The 15,298-nt window shown below is 51.8% G+C and overlaps 1 protein-coding gene across 4 annotated transcripts in view; it reads left to right on the forward strand.

Moving 5' to 3' along the window:
* The window catches only part of SIPA1L2 (signal induced proliferation associated 1 like 2), a 189,151-nt gene that overhangs the window by 158,648 nt on the left and 15,205 nt on the right, over nt 1–15,298 (forward strand). For 3 of the 4 annotated variants that reach the window (XM_053912459.2, XM_053912461.2, XM_053912460.2), the window contains exons 15-18: nt 1,750–1,974; nt 5,247–5,400; nt 8,063–8,282; nt 15,118–15,249. In XM_053912459.2, coding sequence (XP_053768434.1) covers nt 1,750–1,974; nt 5,247–5,400; nt 8,063–8,282; nt 15,118–15,249 — 731 coding nt within the window. Of the gene's footprint in view, nt 1–1,749; nt 1,975–2,175; nt 2,478–5,246; nt 5,401–8,062; nt 8,283–15,117; nt 15,250–15,298 lie in introns of those variants that run through there. The other variant, XM_053912462.2, reaches the window with a different exon arrangement.

Below are 15,298 nucleotides of genomic sequence, written 5' to 3' on the forward strand. Positions count from 1 at the left end.
GCAATGCGCCCCATCTTCTTAGTCCTCTAACCTTGCCCCCCACACCACCTCCCCTCGCCAGCCCAGTGCCCACGCTCACTCCCAACAGCCGTCTGAGAAGGAACAGGTCGGACGTGGTGTGTGGTGTGACCCAGGACTGCTCTGAGGAGGGGAAGGGGGACTTGAAACCCTTTGGGACGATTTCGGGGTGGGGGCTGTGGGAATCACCCATTCAGTAGGACAAGCGTGTGTCTGGCCTGCTTTCTCCTACTGCTCAGTTCTTTTAATTCAGAAAACCCATTTTTTTCTTGCTGCGAGGCCAGGACAGGTAGTAAGAGCTCAGGATACAATGCAGTATTCACACTAGCCTCACCAAGGCTTGGCAAAGTGGAGCAAATCTACTGCAGGGGGGAAGAAGAGGAAAGGGAATCGTGTTCTAGGCTCTTCTGCCGACGGCTCGTGTGCTGATCTGTGTTTTGTCAGTGCCCCTGTCATCCTGCCCTTCCCTTAGCGCAGGTGACGGGAACTTGGTGGTGAAACTCTGAAGTAAGATCTGCAGAAGGAAGGGATTCACGGAAAGCCAGTTGCCAACACCTAGAACGTTTACCAGCTTCAGAGAAAACCCTTACAAGGATGCTACTGCTGCTGATCACACGTTTTTGCCACATTCCTCACCAAATGCAGTCAATTTTTTCTTACAGTTTAGCTTTAAAATATTTTACCATTGGGGGTAAAGATTTTTAATCAACTCTGAATTACGAAAGCATCATTTATAAAAACAAATGGAACACACATAGAGTTTGTGACCACGCCTTCACTGTTCACAACACATTCTCAGAAAAGGCTCAGTTTGGTGGCTTCAGGGGGGAAATGGGAGGAGCTTATGCAGCACATTAACCAGACCAGACCTTGGGCTCCCCGGACTTAACCGTGACCTTGGACCACCTCAGGGATAATCAAAGCCTTTAAAAGGCAGGTGCCCGAGGCGGCCAAAGGCAACACACGGCTCTTCGTTGGCCCAGACGGCGGGACTAGTAACACGCAGTGAGTGAATGTAGAGAAAGGGAACACGGATATTACTGTGCTGTTCTGATACCTTTTCCATAGATCGGAAGTGTTTTCAGAGCCCGTGGCCCTGGCGGCACTACCCATGCCCCTCTCTCCACACCGCCACCTGGTCCAGGCGCACGTGCGCGGGTCGTGCCGGGCGGACACGTAGGAGGGCTGCCAGCTTGGGCTGTGCAGGTGTGCGCCCTCGCAGGTCTCGCCCAGACTGCTTTCCAGCTGTCACGCACCCCCCACTCACCCCCGGCAGCAGGGGACGCATTGCTCCCGTCTCGGCCAACGTGGGGTATTCTTCATCAGATGTCTGTTCCCACTTTTGCCACTCTGGTGAATGGCCGTGATCTTCTCAGCTTGCCCTGGCATTTCGCTGGCGACAGCCGCAGTCAAGCACCTGACGTTTATTCACCACGTGACTTTCTCGCTTTGGGAGCATCGTCTAAGTACCTCACCCATTTTTCTGTCCCCTGTCCCCTGCCGTGTGTTTAACATCCTCCTGCCCCAGACACATGGCTTGCCCTGGAGCATCCTCAGCCCGCGGGGATTGAGGCGCTCTGGCACGGTGCACGTGGAGCGACCGCGACTCTGCCTCCCGCGGCCCAGCTTTACTCACAGAGGACAGGAGCGAGCGTGTGGCTGTGAGTTTGGTGACAGGCCGGCGCCGTGGAGCTCTGATTACACTGCAGCTTTGTCTGTTTCTCTCCGCAGCGGCTCACACCATTCGGGAAGCCCTTCGGCTCACTGTTCCAAAGCTACTGGCTCGCTGGACACATCCAAAGTCTACATCGTGTCGCACAGCAGCGGCCCGCCGGTCCCTGGGTCCATGTCCAAGGCCTACCACAGACAGGGGGCAGTGAGCAAATACGTCATCGGCTGGAAGAAGTCGGAAGGCAGCCCACCGCCTGAGGAGCCTGAAGTGACTGAATGCCAGGGGTAAGGTGGCTAGCTTACCCCCACGTCTTCTCCAGGCAGCCCTGTGCCTCTTGGGGACTGGATAAGCACATGTATCCCCCCCAACAATCTTTTTTCTAAAGAATAATCTAGAAACCTCTCTGTAAAACTCTTTAAATGTCGGCATTTATATTTCTCTTTACAAGTCTTCTCTTTCCTTGATTTTTGCACACAAAATTAAAGGAAGCCCCTGTTCTTTGTACATGACGGTGCCTGTGAGAGAAGAGCCGTGGCAATGTCCTGCTGACGGTGTCGGCATGGAGTCTGTGAATAAACAAGTTCAAGGACAATCCAAACTCCCACGGAGTCTGTGTGCGTTTCTTAAGGCCGATGTTTAAGCAACATCCGTAAAGAAAAAGTATCTTATCCAGCTTCAGCATGACCGATCGCCCTTTCAGTGGTTAGGGTTAGTGCGGGCAGGTAGGGAGGGGTGTTTCTGTCCGTTTGAAAAAAGACCAAAAATACCGATAACGTATTTCATTACATTGTGAAAACTATGCTGACGACACACGTTTCAAGTTGAAGAGCAAGGCTGGCCGGTCCCAGTCAGCTGTTGGTTGGCTTATTTGTTAAAGGGCAGCGTGCCCTGAAGGACGAGGTCGGGGTGCATTGGGCGTGGGGGCTGGAGCTGCAGCGCCCTCAGGGAGCTCGTCTGGGTCTGAAACTTGGTCAATGAACGAGGGTCGCTTTCTTTCCCCTTTAAAAGTGAGGTACATCGGAAAATATGGCCAGCATTGATACTGCCTTTTAAATTAAGAATCATTTTAGTGGTAAAATTGAACGTGGAATCTTTTAGTAAAAAACAAACCCATCAGGTCAATAATGGCAAATAAGTTTTTTAAGAAAGTAACTTTGTAATAGTAATTACACTTTTTAAAACATAAATGCAGATGTTCCAATGATAACATTGGTATTTCTGCCTAATAGAGTCTTCTGCGTGCTTCCTAGACATTCACCCATGCCCTTGAAGTTCTACGAAATATTTGTGAAAGCATTTTGCACATTGGTGTCAGCCCTGGGCTCCCCTGCAGAGTCAGGAATGGAGGGCAGCGGCCCATGTGGACTTTTCCCCTTGAGCCCTGTGGTGCACGTGTTTGAGCCCCTGCATTGATGACCAGCTCTCGGTGAGAGAGGCGGCGTCAGGAATGCCCTGAGCGGGGGGCTGCATCGCTAGGTGGCAGAGCAGTAATTTCCCGGCCGTATATGGAGGTCATGTTGGGATTCAAACCCGGGCCTCCCGGCCTCAGGCCAGGCCCTTTCTCTGCGTTGGACTCAGCCTGGTGCCCCAGGCCTCGTCCAGCCAAGGAAAGTGCTTGTAAAACAAGAAGACACACGACACGCCTGTACAACCCCTGCAGTCACACAGGACTGCGCCAGCGAGGCCTGAAATTTTGTCACAACACTGTTTTTCCAAACCACTGGAATGGATGCTTAGAAAAAGGTCAGCCAAGCGTAGTGTGTTTGTTCCGCGGTGGGTGGTAGGATACTGCTGTCTCATTGAACACAAAACAGGAAATCAGGGCGCCCTCCAGAAGTTTCCCAGCACTCCAAAATAGCCAGTTATCTTAAAAATCATTGAATTTTTTTTAGTAATATAACCTCGTATTTTAAAATGCACCTAACAAGAGCTGCGCCTTGATTCAAGCAGCCCTGAGGTGTGCCTTGGCGCTGTGGGTGGGTCCGTTTTTCTCCCCCGTGGTTCTCACCCCCACCCCGAAGCCTTCAGGTCACTGAGGCAAAAATAGAGGGTCTCCAGACACGTCCCTGCTCTGTGGTCTACATGACCTGTGCACTGCACAGGTCTGGGTATATGTGGGTTTTTTCAGTGTATTTTCTCTTCCTCACGATTTCAATAACATTTTCTTTCTTCTAGCTTATTATAAGAATACAACACATAATATATATAACATGCAACATGTGTGATACTCGACCGTTTGAGTCAACAGAGGCTGTTAGTAAAGTCTCGGGGGGTCAACTCCCCGGCCCCTGCGGTGTTCCAGGGTTGCCTGCGTTTAGATTTTATTCGGGCAGTTACTGAGGGGACCTGGGTTTTTAACTTGATTTCTCCCGAAGCACGTGATGGGGGCCACTCGTGAGCACCCCCAGCTCCACGTCTGCTTGGAAGCCTGCTGCCACTCACCTCCACGTGGCTCCCTCCGTGGCTTTGTGCAGAGCTGCCAGGCCACCCGCGGGCCAGCCACGTCATCAGCCACGTCGTCAGTCACGTTGTAAATGTTTTCAAAAGCTGCGCCTCACAGCCACGGTCCACTGTCCAGAGGCTGGTGCTTCCTTCCAGGTCTGAGACGCACAGCAAACCTGACCTGCTTCAGGACCAGAGCAAAAGCCACGGACACTTCCAGATAATCACTATTCGTTCTGAGAGTGTCTCTGAGTTTCTTATTCCGCTAATTTCCCAGGGAGACGTCTCTCTCGGGTCAGGATGGCCTCGCTTCTGAACCAGGGTCCTCTCGGTGGCACCCCCTGCAGCTGGCCACCCTGGGCCTGGGTTCCTGCAGCCTGTGTCACGGGTCATGTGGCCGACATGCACCTCACCGGCCCTGTTCAGCCGTGCTGCCTGCAGGAGTGTTGGGTGGCTCAGACCGCGTTTGCAGAGCGCCCCTTTGAAAAGCGACTCCCCAGTTTTCTCCCTGGAAAAGAGCTGAAAACAGAAAGTCAGCTAGACTGCCTTTGGTTGTCCATGAATACATTTTTATATGCTAATAATTGAGGGAGACAGCTGCTTTATTTATGCAAACAGCTTTGCGAAATTGCTGATAATAACGCATGCTTGGCACACGCCTGAATCGATTACTCTTAAATTCCAGGCTCCCTTGGGGACCTTTCTGCCTTGCCCGGGACGTGGGGTGTGGCTGTCTCAAGTTTCTGGGAAGCACAGGGATTCCCTCAAAGGAGCAGGATACTCTGATGACTTACTGAAACCGTGTTTTCCGACCCACATCAGGAAAAGAGAAGCACAGCCTCACGTTAAAAACCGGCTGTATGTTTTCTCACCCGGGGCTTTTGGGGGGGGATCTGATTTGTTTCTGAATTACCCAGAAATCTAACTTTGCAGTTGGGCGCATTTCACAAACAGACGTGGGCACGTGGAGCGAATGCCGCAGAAGAGAACAGGCTTAGCAGCTAAGAGGCACGCGGTCGTTGCGACTGGTTCGGGAAGCCCATTCTGAACGCCGCAGGCACTTTCCAAATGGGCGGCCACTCCTCCTCACCTCCCTGCCGCTTTGCTCCCGCAGGCTGTACGGCGAGATGGAGCTTCTGTCCCCAGCGACTCAGCATCAGACAGTGGTGGGGGATGCTGTCTCCGACGCTCAGCATGTCCTGTCAAAAGAAGACTTTGTGAAATTAATGCTTCCTGACAGCCCCTTAGCGGAGGAGGGCAGAAGAAAGGTGAGTGGCTTCTGTGGGGCTTGGAAGTTTCTAGAAACACTAAGGGGAACTCTACGTTAGAGACTCGAGGGTACCCAGAGCACCTCTGCACGTGTTGCCGGTCCCTCGAGACCCTGCCGGCAGCTCTGGGCACAGCGGGGCCCTCTGTGGTATTGGTCTGTCAGTGAGCACAGCGAGCCTGGGAGCTTAGGAAGGGCAGCTGTCTGGCGTGGACAGAAGAGGCTGGAGTCTGAGGGGCCTGGCCCCACATCCCGGCTCCAACAACGATCAGCCACGTGACCCTGTACCAGTGTCTGGGCCTCTCGCCCGGTGTCGTCCTCTGTACAAAGGAGGGGGTCATCAGGGTGCTGCAGAGCTGTAGGAAAGGCAAGAAATGACGTGGGTAGACCTCACATGGTACATGGACGTAACAGGTGATCAGAAATAGCAGCTGTGAAAATTCACACCACCTGACTTGGGCTCCACGAGCTCCACCCTCTCTGCCCCGGGCTCTTAGATACAATCCCGTTCCAGAAGGGGCGGGAGTTCGATACCTGGCCTGCTGAGCATCCTACATTGGATGGAACTCGGACCCGACCGTGCCGGATAAAGCTGCACAGCAGTCCCAGGGGAGGCACGTGTCGGTCTAGTAAGCCAGCCTCATGACCGAGGAACCTCTGTTCACAAGGCCACAGTTAGCGTTAGTTTTGTCGTCATCACAGTCTCTCCAGCCACTCTGTTAAATATCACAGCGTATTAAAAGGGACTTACAGGTCCTTTAGTCCAACCTCCTCTCTTGGCAAGTCACTGAGGCCTAAATGGCGAAAGGTGAAGTCCACAGAAAGCATTTGGTGGAACGCACATCTTCTCCCTTCGCATCCAGCGTCTGTCTTGTGCAAAGGAAAAAGAAAAAAAAAATCCAGCATTACCACATCAACTGGGATTGGGGTGAACACCAAGTCCCGGGTTTCTGCCTCCCCTGTAATAAAATAATACTGCAATTAACCTAATTGTGTTTCAGAGTTACATTCTAATTAGACACCGCCTCAAAGCTGCTTTAATCTGCGAGGCCTGTAATCTTGTTCTGAGACACCTGCCCGTCCTGTGAAGTGGGGGTCCCCGGAGAACTCAGTCCCACCCAACGAGTTTTTTGTTTTTAACTTGTACTAAGTCGTGTATGACGTCCTGTAAGTGGGGACCAGACTCCTGTGCACAGAGTACAAGTAGCTTCTATTTTAATAGGAATGAACTTCCGCTTGATACACGTGGGTTATTTCTTCTAAGGCAAATCACCCTTTTTTCATGGCGTAAGTTTAACTTTGTAGCCCACGCACACACCAGCGCCCATTCGTAGTTGGACAGACTCTAGAGAGTGGAGGGAACACATACAATAGGAATGTTTTTAGCTGCCTTGCTGCATGTGCACAAGGGTAAGTAGCTGTTTCTGTATTTGTTTGATGCAAACACTCTGGCTCTTCCTGCCGTCCACGTGAAAGGAGTGTGGTCGGTGTGCGGGAGTAGTTGGGGGTTCAGATGTTACTGAATTTTTCTTGAGTCGTGACTACTAATGCACGATCATTTCAGTGGCTCCTTTACATCTGGTTATGACCCATTACTGTAATTAAGTTTCCAACAATTGTAACAGACTTGTGTGCGTGATAGTTGAGACAGTAATGTGGGGTTGGCCGAAAAGTTTGTTTGGTTTTTCCCCTGAGATGGCTCTAGTAGCCCTTAGTTGTCCTTAACTGCATTTGAAACAATTTCTTTAGATCGTATTGTGACGGCTGGCATATCAGCATGCATTAAAAAAAAACAAAATTGGTGAATTTTTGTGCAGCCATTTTCATATGGAAGAAAATACACATTTTCAGCATATTAGGCTTTATTATTTCAAGAAAGGTAAAAAGACTTGTGCAGTGTATGCAGAAGGTGCTATGACTGATTGATTGTGTCAAAAAGTGGTTTGCAAAATTTCTTGCTGGAGATTTCTCACTAGATGGTGATGCTCCATAGTCTGGGAGACCAGTTGAAGCTGATAGCGACCGAATGGGGACATTAATTGAGAACATTCAACCTTATACCGCAGGGGATAGCTGTCATAGTCAAAATATCCAAGCAATACAGTTATGGGTGAAAATAAAAGCTATGCCTTTTATTTTACCGGAACAAACTAAATGAACTTTTTGGCCAACCCAGTACATTACCGATCCATTGTTTTGAACACACTTGTATGGCCTAGGAAGCTACAGCCTTCAACATGATTTTTATTACCATTTAGATTAGATGAACCTCACATGCGGTGGACTGGTACAGAAATTGCATAATGTTGAAATGGAGTCATTTCCAGTTAAAACCCAGCCAGCTCTCTCTGTGTGGGTTGGAGGAAGCGTTGCCTGAGATGACAGCCCCTGTCTCTCCAGGAGCTGCCGGTGCTCTGGGGTGATAGAGGTTCCTTTAACGTTTCTGAGTTAATAAAGCCGTGCGTGTCTCCTTCCTGGAGATACTTCCCAGAAGGTCACGGGGGAACCTTCCAGTCCAGTAAGCGCACCGAAGGCCTTGTGTCTCGGCCTAGGTGACCCGCAGTCACCGTGCTGCGTGAACCCGCTGATTCAGCCCCACGAATTCCATGCTTTCCACTTGGTGATGTCCGTTTTCTCCCCGTGCCCCTTGTGTAAACCGCTAGTTTTCGTTCTACGGGAACCTGTCGCCACGACGCTCGCTGTGCCGCACCCTCTCCGACGAGAGCATTTGCAGCAACCGGAGGGGCTCCTCCTTCGGCAGCTCCCGCAGCTCCGTTCTTGACCAAGCGCTGCCCAACGACACCCTGTTCAGCAGCACCCCGCCCTACCGCAGCACCCTGCCCCCCAGGACGCACCCCGCGCCCAGCACGGCCAGCCTGCGCAGTGAGTGCGGGGGACCCCTCGGACTGGCTCCTGTGGAGGCTTGTGGAGGGGGTATTTTTGAAACTACATATACCGTTTGCTGGTGTGTTTTCTCTCTTTACTTAAAAAAGTATGACAAAAGCCCCAGAGTAGACATGTTTTGAAAGTTAAACACTACTGCTAATTTTGAAGAAAATTAAAGCACAGGTATTAAACATTTTAACCGAGTAAAATAGGGACCTTTGTGTCATATCTCAGCTATTAGATAGAGAATAAAATACCTAAAGCCTGATTTTATAAAGAAAAAACAGTGGTGCTCGGGCGGGGGCAGATTTTCTGTGGGCAGCAAGCGAGGAGGCAAGTGTGGCTTTCTCTCCTGGACCCTCCGTGCCCGGTGGTGTGCAGGGGCGCAGGTGGGCGTCCGGAGACCGGGGTCGTGGACGTGGCTCTCCCGCCAGGGTCCTCTGACCTTGTGCTCCTCGCTTAGGTTCTCTATCAGCTTTACTCCAGTTTGCTGGTCACAGGCTGAATGGATGCTTTCAGGATGGTGGTCCTTAAAATCCTAAAACCTTTGATTTTTACATAATGTCAGTTCCTTATTAACATGTCATTGTGGAATAGTTTTTATTACATCAGCTTTATTTTCCTTTTTCATAGTTAATTTCTATTGTATTGAAAGAATGGGGAATTCACCAGAAATGCTTTCATTGTCAGGTTTTGGTTTTTTTTAACATTTCCTCCTAGTAAGTATTACCTTTAAAATGAATTTGAACTTCACAATGCAGAGGTCCTGGGGAAATGAAAGAAGTTCTAATAATGTTTCTGATGTTTAACATAATTAGAAATGAACCTTCTCATAAAATTCTTAATCTATTTCTTTAAGTGACTTAATATCCTGCCTATTTTAAATGGTCCGTTTGCCTAAATTAAAGAAACCTTTCATCTTCTTCTTGATAACCAGGTCAGGCAGACATATTCTAATGCCCTAATATACATGCTTTTCCTTTTTAGTAAATAGGTGACTTTAAGGTCCTCTTAAAGAAAGCTTTTGCAAAACCAGTAAAAATCTGTTTTCTCGCACATGTTACTGTTTTTACTTCACATGCTGAGGCGTGATGCGAAATGCATGGCATTTGTATTATGTAGTTCTCACATTCTGCCCTTTCTTTGCTCATGTGAAAGATACATATCTTTTTCTTAGCTTCACTTCTGTTTAATAAACTTTTTTTACAGTGGTTTCAGGTTCACAGCCAAACTGAGCAGAAAACACGGAGTCCCCATATACCCCATCTGCCCACAGGCACAGCCTGCCCATCATCAATGTCCCCCGCCAGAGTGGGACATTCGTTAAGAATCCACTCACCCACCCGAGTCATCGTGGTCACGCACGATGAGTCCCCAGTCCCCAGCAGGGTTCCTTCTGGGCGTTTTACGTTCCGTGGGTCTGGGTAAATGGGTGATGACTGTATCCACCATTACAGTATCACACAGGGCATTTTCGCTGCCCTAAAAATCCTCACGTTTCATCTCTTCCTCCCTCCCTCCCCAGACCCCTGGCACCCACTGATCTTTGTAGTCTCCCTAGTTTTGCTCTTTCTGGAACGTCCTATAGTTTGAGTCATACAGCATGTAGCTCTTTCTGATTGGCAACTTTCTCTTAGCAGTATTCATTTCAGGTTCCCCCGTGCCTTTTCGGGGCTCGATGGCTCCCTTCTTTTCAGCACTGAGCAATATTCCGCTGTCCGGGCGGAGCGTGGTTTGCTAACCCAGGTACCTGCAGGAGGGCCAGGTCCTCCTCTATTGCGTCCCCAGGACGCAGGCGCAGCTAGGAAACGGGAGGGATACTTCCCTGTCCGAGTCAAACTGCCCACTCGCCTCCACTGTTCACGTCCCTCGCTTCTCCAGGAAACGCAGTCAGCGTGGCCTTGCCGTTCGCTCTCCTCCACTGAAACCTTCTGATCTGCCAACGGAACTCCTCCGGTTCCTACACGACTTTTACTAACAACTCAAAGAATTGTCTCGTTTGATGAGTGCAGTGACAAAATGTCAGTCAGGGAGCTGGAAGTCCTTCCTATCGATGGGCCTGCTCAGGGATCTGGCTGCCCTCGGGGGCCCTCAGCCTCCCACCCTCACCCGTGTGTGTGCCTGTGACTTAACACAGACCTGAGTCCTGCTTCACCTCCCATGGTTTCTGGTCATTCAGCGACGGCTCTGGGAGAAAACATCATTCTGAGAGTAGCTGACAGCTTGAAACTGGGGCCCAGAAAGTTCAAGTGTGGTGGGTGCAGACACCCAGCAGGTGTCTGTGCATGAGAGCAAGGAACATTCGAGGGTGCCCAGTGGTTTCTCTCAGTTCCTCCGAGACTTGGCTGTACCTTCTAACTTGGCGTGCAGGTTAGTTCTGTCAAATCTGCTCACACTGGCTGGTCCAGGAGCTACGTGGCTGAACCAGGCAAAACACTCAAAGGCACGCATATTCTTCTTTTCAACTTTAAAACTCGCTCATTCCTGAGAAACATCTGATCTTCAAAGGGGGAACCTTTCTCTAGTACAGGCTCGCTCTGGTCTCATTCCCAGCGTGGGTAAGGAGAGCGCGGAGAAGAGGGGAGCGGGTCCGCCCATCTCAGCGGAACGGGGAGACCTCGTCGCTGCGCCTCGGCCATGTGTAATTACAGTCCCAGGCGTCTGGGTCGGGTATTTTTAGATTTTAACTGTCCCAGATGAAATGAACCTGTCTCAGAAGCTTTGTTCTCAGGAGATCAAGATCTTAATCCAACCTCGTGAGACAGATCTTAACCTGTATGTCTGGGCTGGGCCTCAGGTCAGGGTCCATGCTTGTTTTCTGTGGAGTCATGGAAACGGGCCGGTCCTTACATCTTCAATCTTCAATCTGGAGGTGGAGGAACACGACCTGGATGAGCAATTGAAAGTCATGCTGATGGTTCTGCCTGGCCCTTGGGGCCTTTGCCTCCATTACTGAGCAAAATTTCTCCAGTGGCCCAGACAGAAAAAGGAACACGGAGCAGCCCTTTGGACACAGATTCACAGGCCAGATAACCCGTGACACCGAAAAGCAGCCCATGTCTTTCCCGCCCTGACCCCTGGGCACCCAGCTTCATTCGGTCCCAAGCACGGGCAGATGCCGTTCGCAGCCTGTTCAGAGAATTCCTGATTTCTCACGCAATGGGGATCAGAACTCTCCCAGAAATGGTGGAACTCCTCCTGTGAGGGTAGACTAACAAGAGCTCTTAAGTTTCAGAGAATAAAACCAGAGTATTAGCTTATGCGTGATCCCAAATGCTGTAGTTTAGGTCTCGGCACCTCATACAGGGTGCCCCTGGAAGTCAAAGGCGGGTGGGGTTTCAAAATAAATAAGAAGAAACTAGTGTTTTTCTTGTAACTTAACGCTCACACGAGATGCTGCAGACGCGGGTGCAGGTGCGAGAGGAGCTGCTGACCAGCAGGAGAGTGGCCCTTGCTGCGGAAGGCCCGCGGCCCCTATGACAGCAGGGACGTCAGACTCAATGAAGGTGGTCACTGCGATTTCAGGTTTTGGATAAACAGACAGGAAGCCACAGGATCAGTGTCCTGGGCCCGGGCAGTGGGGCCAGACGTCAGCCAGCTCTCAGAGCCGTAAGTCATTTTCTTCTCTGAACTGGCCAGAAGAGCGGTGTGGTCTCCTGGGCGCCACTGACCACCACCTGGGAGAGCTGGGGTTTCAGCTCCGATAGCCAAGACCTGTGGTGCCTTTTCCTCCCCACCTGTGAGCTCAGGAAACAAACCGGGAATGACTGCCGCTGTGAGCGCCATGCGCAGGGGCGGCTCCCTGCACAGACCCCGCCCAGACCCCAGCACGGGCACCAGCAGGGCTCACCTGCTTGTTGACGGCTCCTCAAGGGCAGAACTTGTGTCTAGGGTCATTCTGTCCCTGGTGCGAGCGCCATCCCTGCTGGAACCTGGAAGATAGCAGACGCCCAGTAAACACCGTGGGGCTGACGCCAGGGGTACCGTTCGTCAGTGATACCTAATGTCAGTTCAGAGGGTTTTTGACGGTTGGAAGTCTCAAACCAAAAAAAATAAATACAAACCACAGAGAGCCCTGGCTGAGGTAGCTCAGTGGATTAAGCTCAGGCCTGTGAACCAAAGGGTTAGTGTTTCGATTCCCAGTCAGGACACATGCCTGGGTTGCAGGCCAGGTCCCCAGTAGGGGGTGTGCGAGAGGCAACCACACATTGATGTTTCCCTCCCTCTCTTTCTTCTTCCCTTCCCCTCTCTCTAAAAATAAATAATAAAATCTGTTTTACAAAAAGCTACACATTAAAAAAAAACAGAGAGAGAGATGGCAATTATTTTTTTCTAATTAAATGATAGTCCAAGCAGTTGCTGGGATGGGGGTGGGGGGGCGTGGATGTAGGTGCTTTCCGCTGTGATAATTCAGGGGAATCTAGGTAGCTCTTGCTTTGGTTCAGGTGACTGTCACTGCCTCTGGGAGGACACTGGGTTGAGATCCAGCTCTGGGTTCTCAGTGCATTTCTGCCAGACCGTGCCCGTCACCAAGCAGCACCTCATCACTTCTGTCTCAGCGACTCAGCGCTGCGGACAGGCCCTCCGCAAACACCCATCAGCCTCCTCGGCCCACCAGCCTGGTCTGTTTTCTCTGAGAGACTCCACACTGTGTGTGTGCCCTTGTTTGGGCGCCTGTCCTCTCTTTTCCTGTCTCTTGCAGCATAAGCTTAGGGAGGGCGTGGGCCTTGTCCGTCTTACCCACTGAAGCCCCATCGATCGCGAGGCATACAGCAGTCGTTTAATAAATGCGTCATAGATAGGTGGTGAGTGGGTGGCACGCTCCAGAAAAACGCGAGAGGAAAGGCGCCTTCTATCACCGTCGCCAGTCCCACAGAATCAAATGAACATGAGTCTCAGTCACTATGGGGGGCGGGGTGGGTAGGGAGTAGGAGTTTGTAATAAAGAACAAATAGCACGGACTGCAGACCCTCCTTGTCCTCCATTAAAGCTGGAGGAGGTTAGAACGCCCAGAGATCGTGGAGCTGGCTGAGCTGCCCTGCGGTATGGACAGCTGGGGGCACCTGCCTACCCACTCACCCACTCACTCACTCACTCATGCTGGGCATCAGCTTCCTGGCACCCTCTCACGGGACTTCAGGATGCTCGGGAAGGGCCAAAGCTTGAACCTTTAGCCCAAGCCTCTCAGGTCCCCGCTGCCAGCGCTCCCTTGGCTGTGTGAGGAAGGCGGCTCCTTCAACATGGTGGCAGAAAGGACAAGATGAGGGAGTGGGGGTCCAAGGGACATTAGCCTAGCACCCCATCCTCAGAATCAGCACGGGCCACTGTGGAGCTTGGTCCTCCCCTTCATTCTCTCTTGCCCACTTGTCCTCTGTTACTTTCCTCTCGCCCTGGCCCCCATCAGAGCCCCTGGGGTGCCACTATCTGGTGCTGCGAGCAGGAAGCCAGTGTGTCAGAGACACAAAGGTCTTGGGCCTCCCTACCTCTCTGCCTGCGGGCTGAGCCTTAGACTTCTGGGAAACGGCCAGGGCCTGGGGGGTTCAGCGCAGCCTCTGCTCAGCACGTGCCTCCTGGAGCTTCGGAGACCGAGCTACTTGCTCCCTGTCCCAGCTCCCCTCGAACTTTGTCCATAAGCCCCTCAGCCGCCCCTCAGCCAGGATGGAACCTGCCCCACACAGAACAGGTGGGAATGGTGGTTGTTTCCGAGATGAACCCAGCACGCAGAGGGGTTGGCGGGAGTGGTGCCAGCAAAATGCCCGTGGCCAGGTTCCCTTCAAAGTGGACGTTGGGACCAGGTTGGGGGCCTGTTCCCATCTTAAATGTGCAGCGTTGCCAATAGAGCGTGTGTCTGAGCTGCAGCTGCTGGAGGTGGTTCGGAGCTGCGTGTGCAGGGTGGGCTCTCGGTGCCCTTCAAGGCCAATGCCAAGCGCTCTCTCTCAGTCCAGATGCCAGCATTTCACAGTGACCCGAGAGGGTGTGGGACAGAAATTACAGGTGCATTTAGTCAATTATGTCCCCTACTTAATTGCAGGCTCAGACAGCCAGGTGGTCATTATTTTGATTGTCCTAATTAGTCAGATGTGTTCACATGCAGCTGCGTGAACCTCCTCAGGCAGGTTGAGAAGAGGCACATTGAGAGAAAGCCCAGCGAGAGCCTGTAGGAAATGTGTGCCCAGATGTGCGTGCTCTTGACAAGTGCTAATGACGTAGCACTAAGGCGCTGTGACGAGCGCTGAAAGAGACAGACACCCGTGGCCCGTCGTACAGACAAGGAAGGCTGTGGGACGGGAGAGGTGGGTGTTGCAGCCTGTGACAGAGCCATCTCAGTAAGTCACAGCGCGCAGAACGTCCCTTCTTTCTCGCTCACTCCTAATGGAAACAGTCAGTCTTCCTGTGTTCTTGCAGTAAACTGGCGTTCCAGGCGTCCCGATTTGGGCTGATCAGCTCTGTCCTTCAGGATGCTCTTTAAAATGGCTGAAGGGACATTGCTTCAAACTCTCTGTACATGAAAAGCACGCAACACTCTTTAAAGCGGGGCAGTCACCCTGAGGAAATCGGGCACTGGTCCTGGTTAGTGAGATGTGGGTGGGGGTCCCCGTCTGTGCGGAGGCTGGGTTCCCCTCCCCCTTGGCTGACTCTGAGTGAGTCTGCCGGTCGTGACCTTGTGCAAACCCCTGACTTTCTGGATGTCTGTCTCCTTTGGGTAACTGCGGCATAGTCTCCTCTTGGGGTGCGGGGGTCAGAGACCTTTACAGCAAGGCCCCTGGGCCCCCAGAGGGGCTGGCCAGCACCCCATGCTACACCCAACTGACTCTGGCTTTGTTTCATTTAGATGAGTTCTGGTTCTCCGACGGGTCCTTATCGGACAAGTCCAAGTGCGCAGACCCTGGCCTGATGCCCCTCCCGGACACGGGCACAGGGCTAGACTGGTCCCACCTCGTGGACGCTGCTCGGGCGTTTGAAGGTAAAGACTCGCGGCCTCTGGGCGGGGGTGGCAGCTCCAGGACTGTGTC

This window comes from Desmodus rotundus, chromosome 10, assembly GCF_022682495.2.
Source record: "Desmodus rotundus isolate HL8 chromosome 10, HLdesRot8A.1, whole genome shotgun sequence".
NCBI classification, from domain to species: domain Eukaryota; kingdom Metazoa; phylum Chordata; class Mammalia; order Chiroptera; family Phyllostomidae; genus Desmodus; species Desmodus rotundus.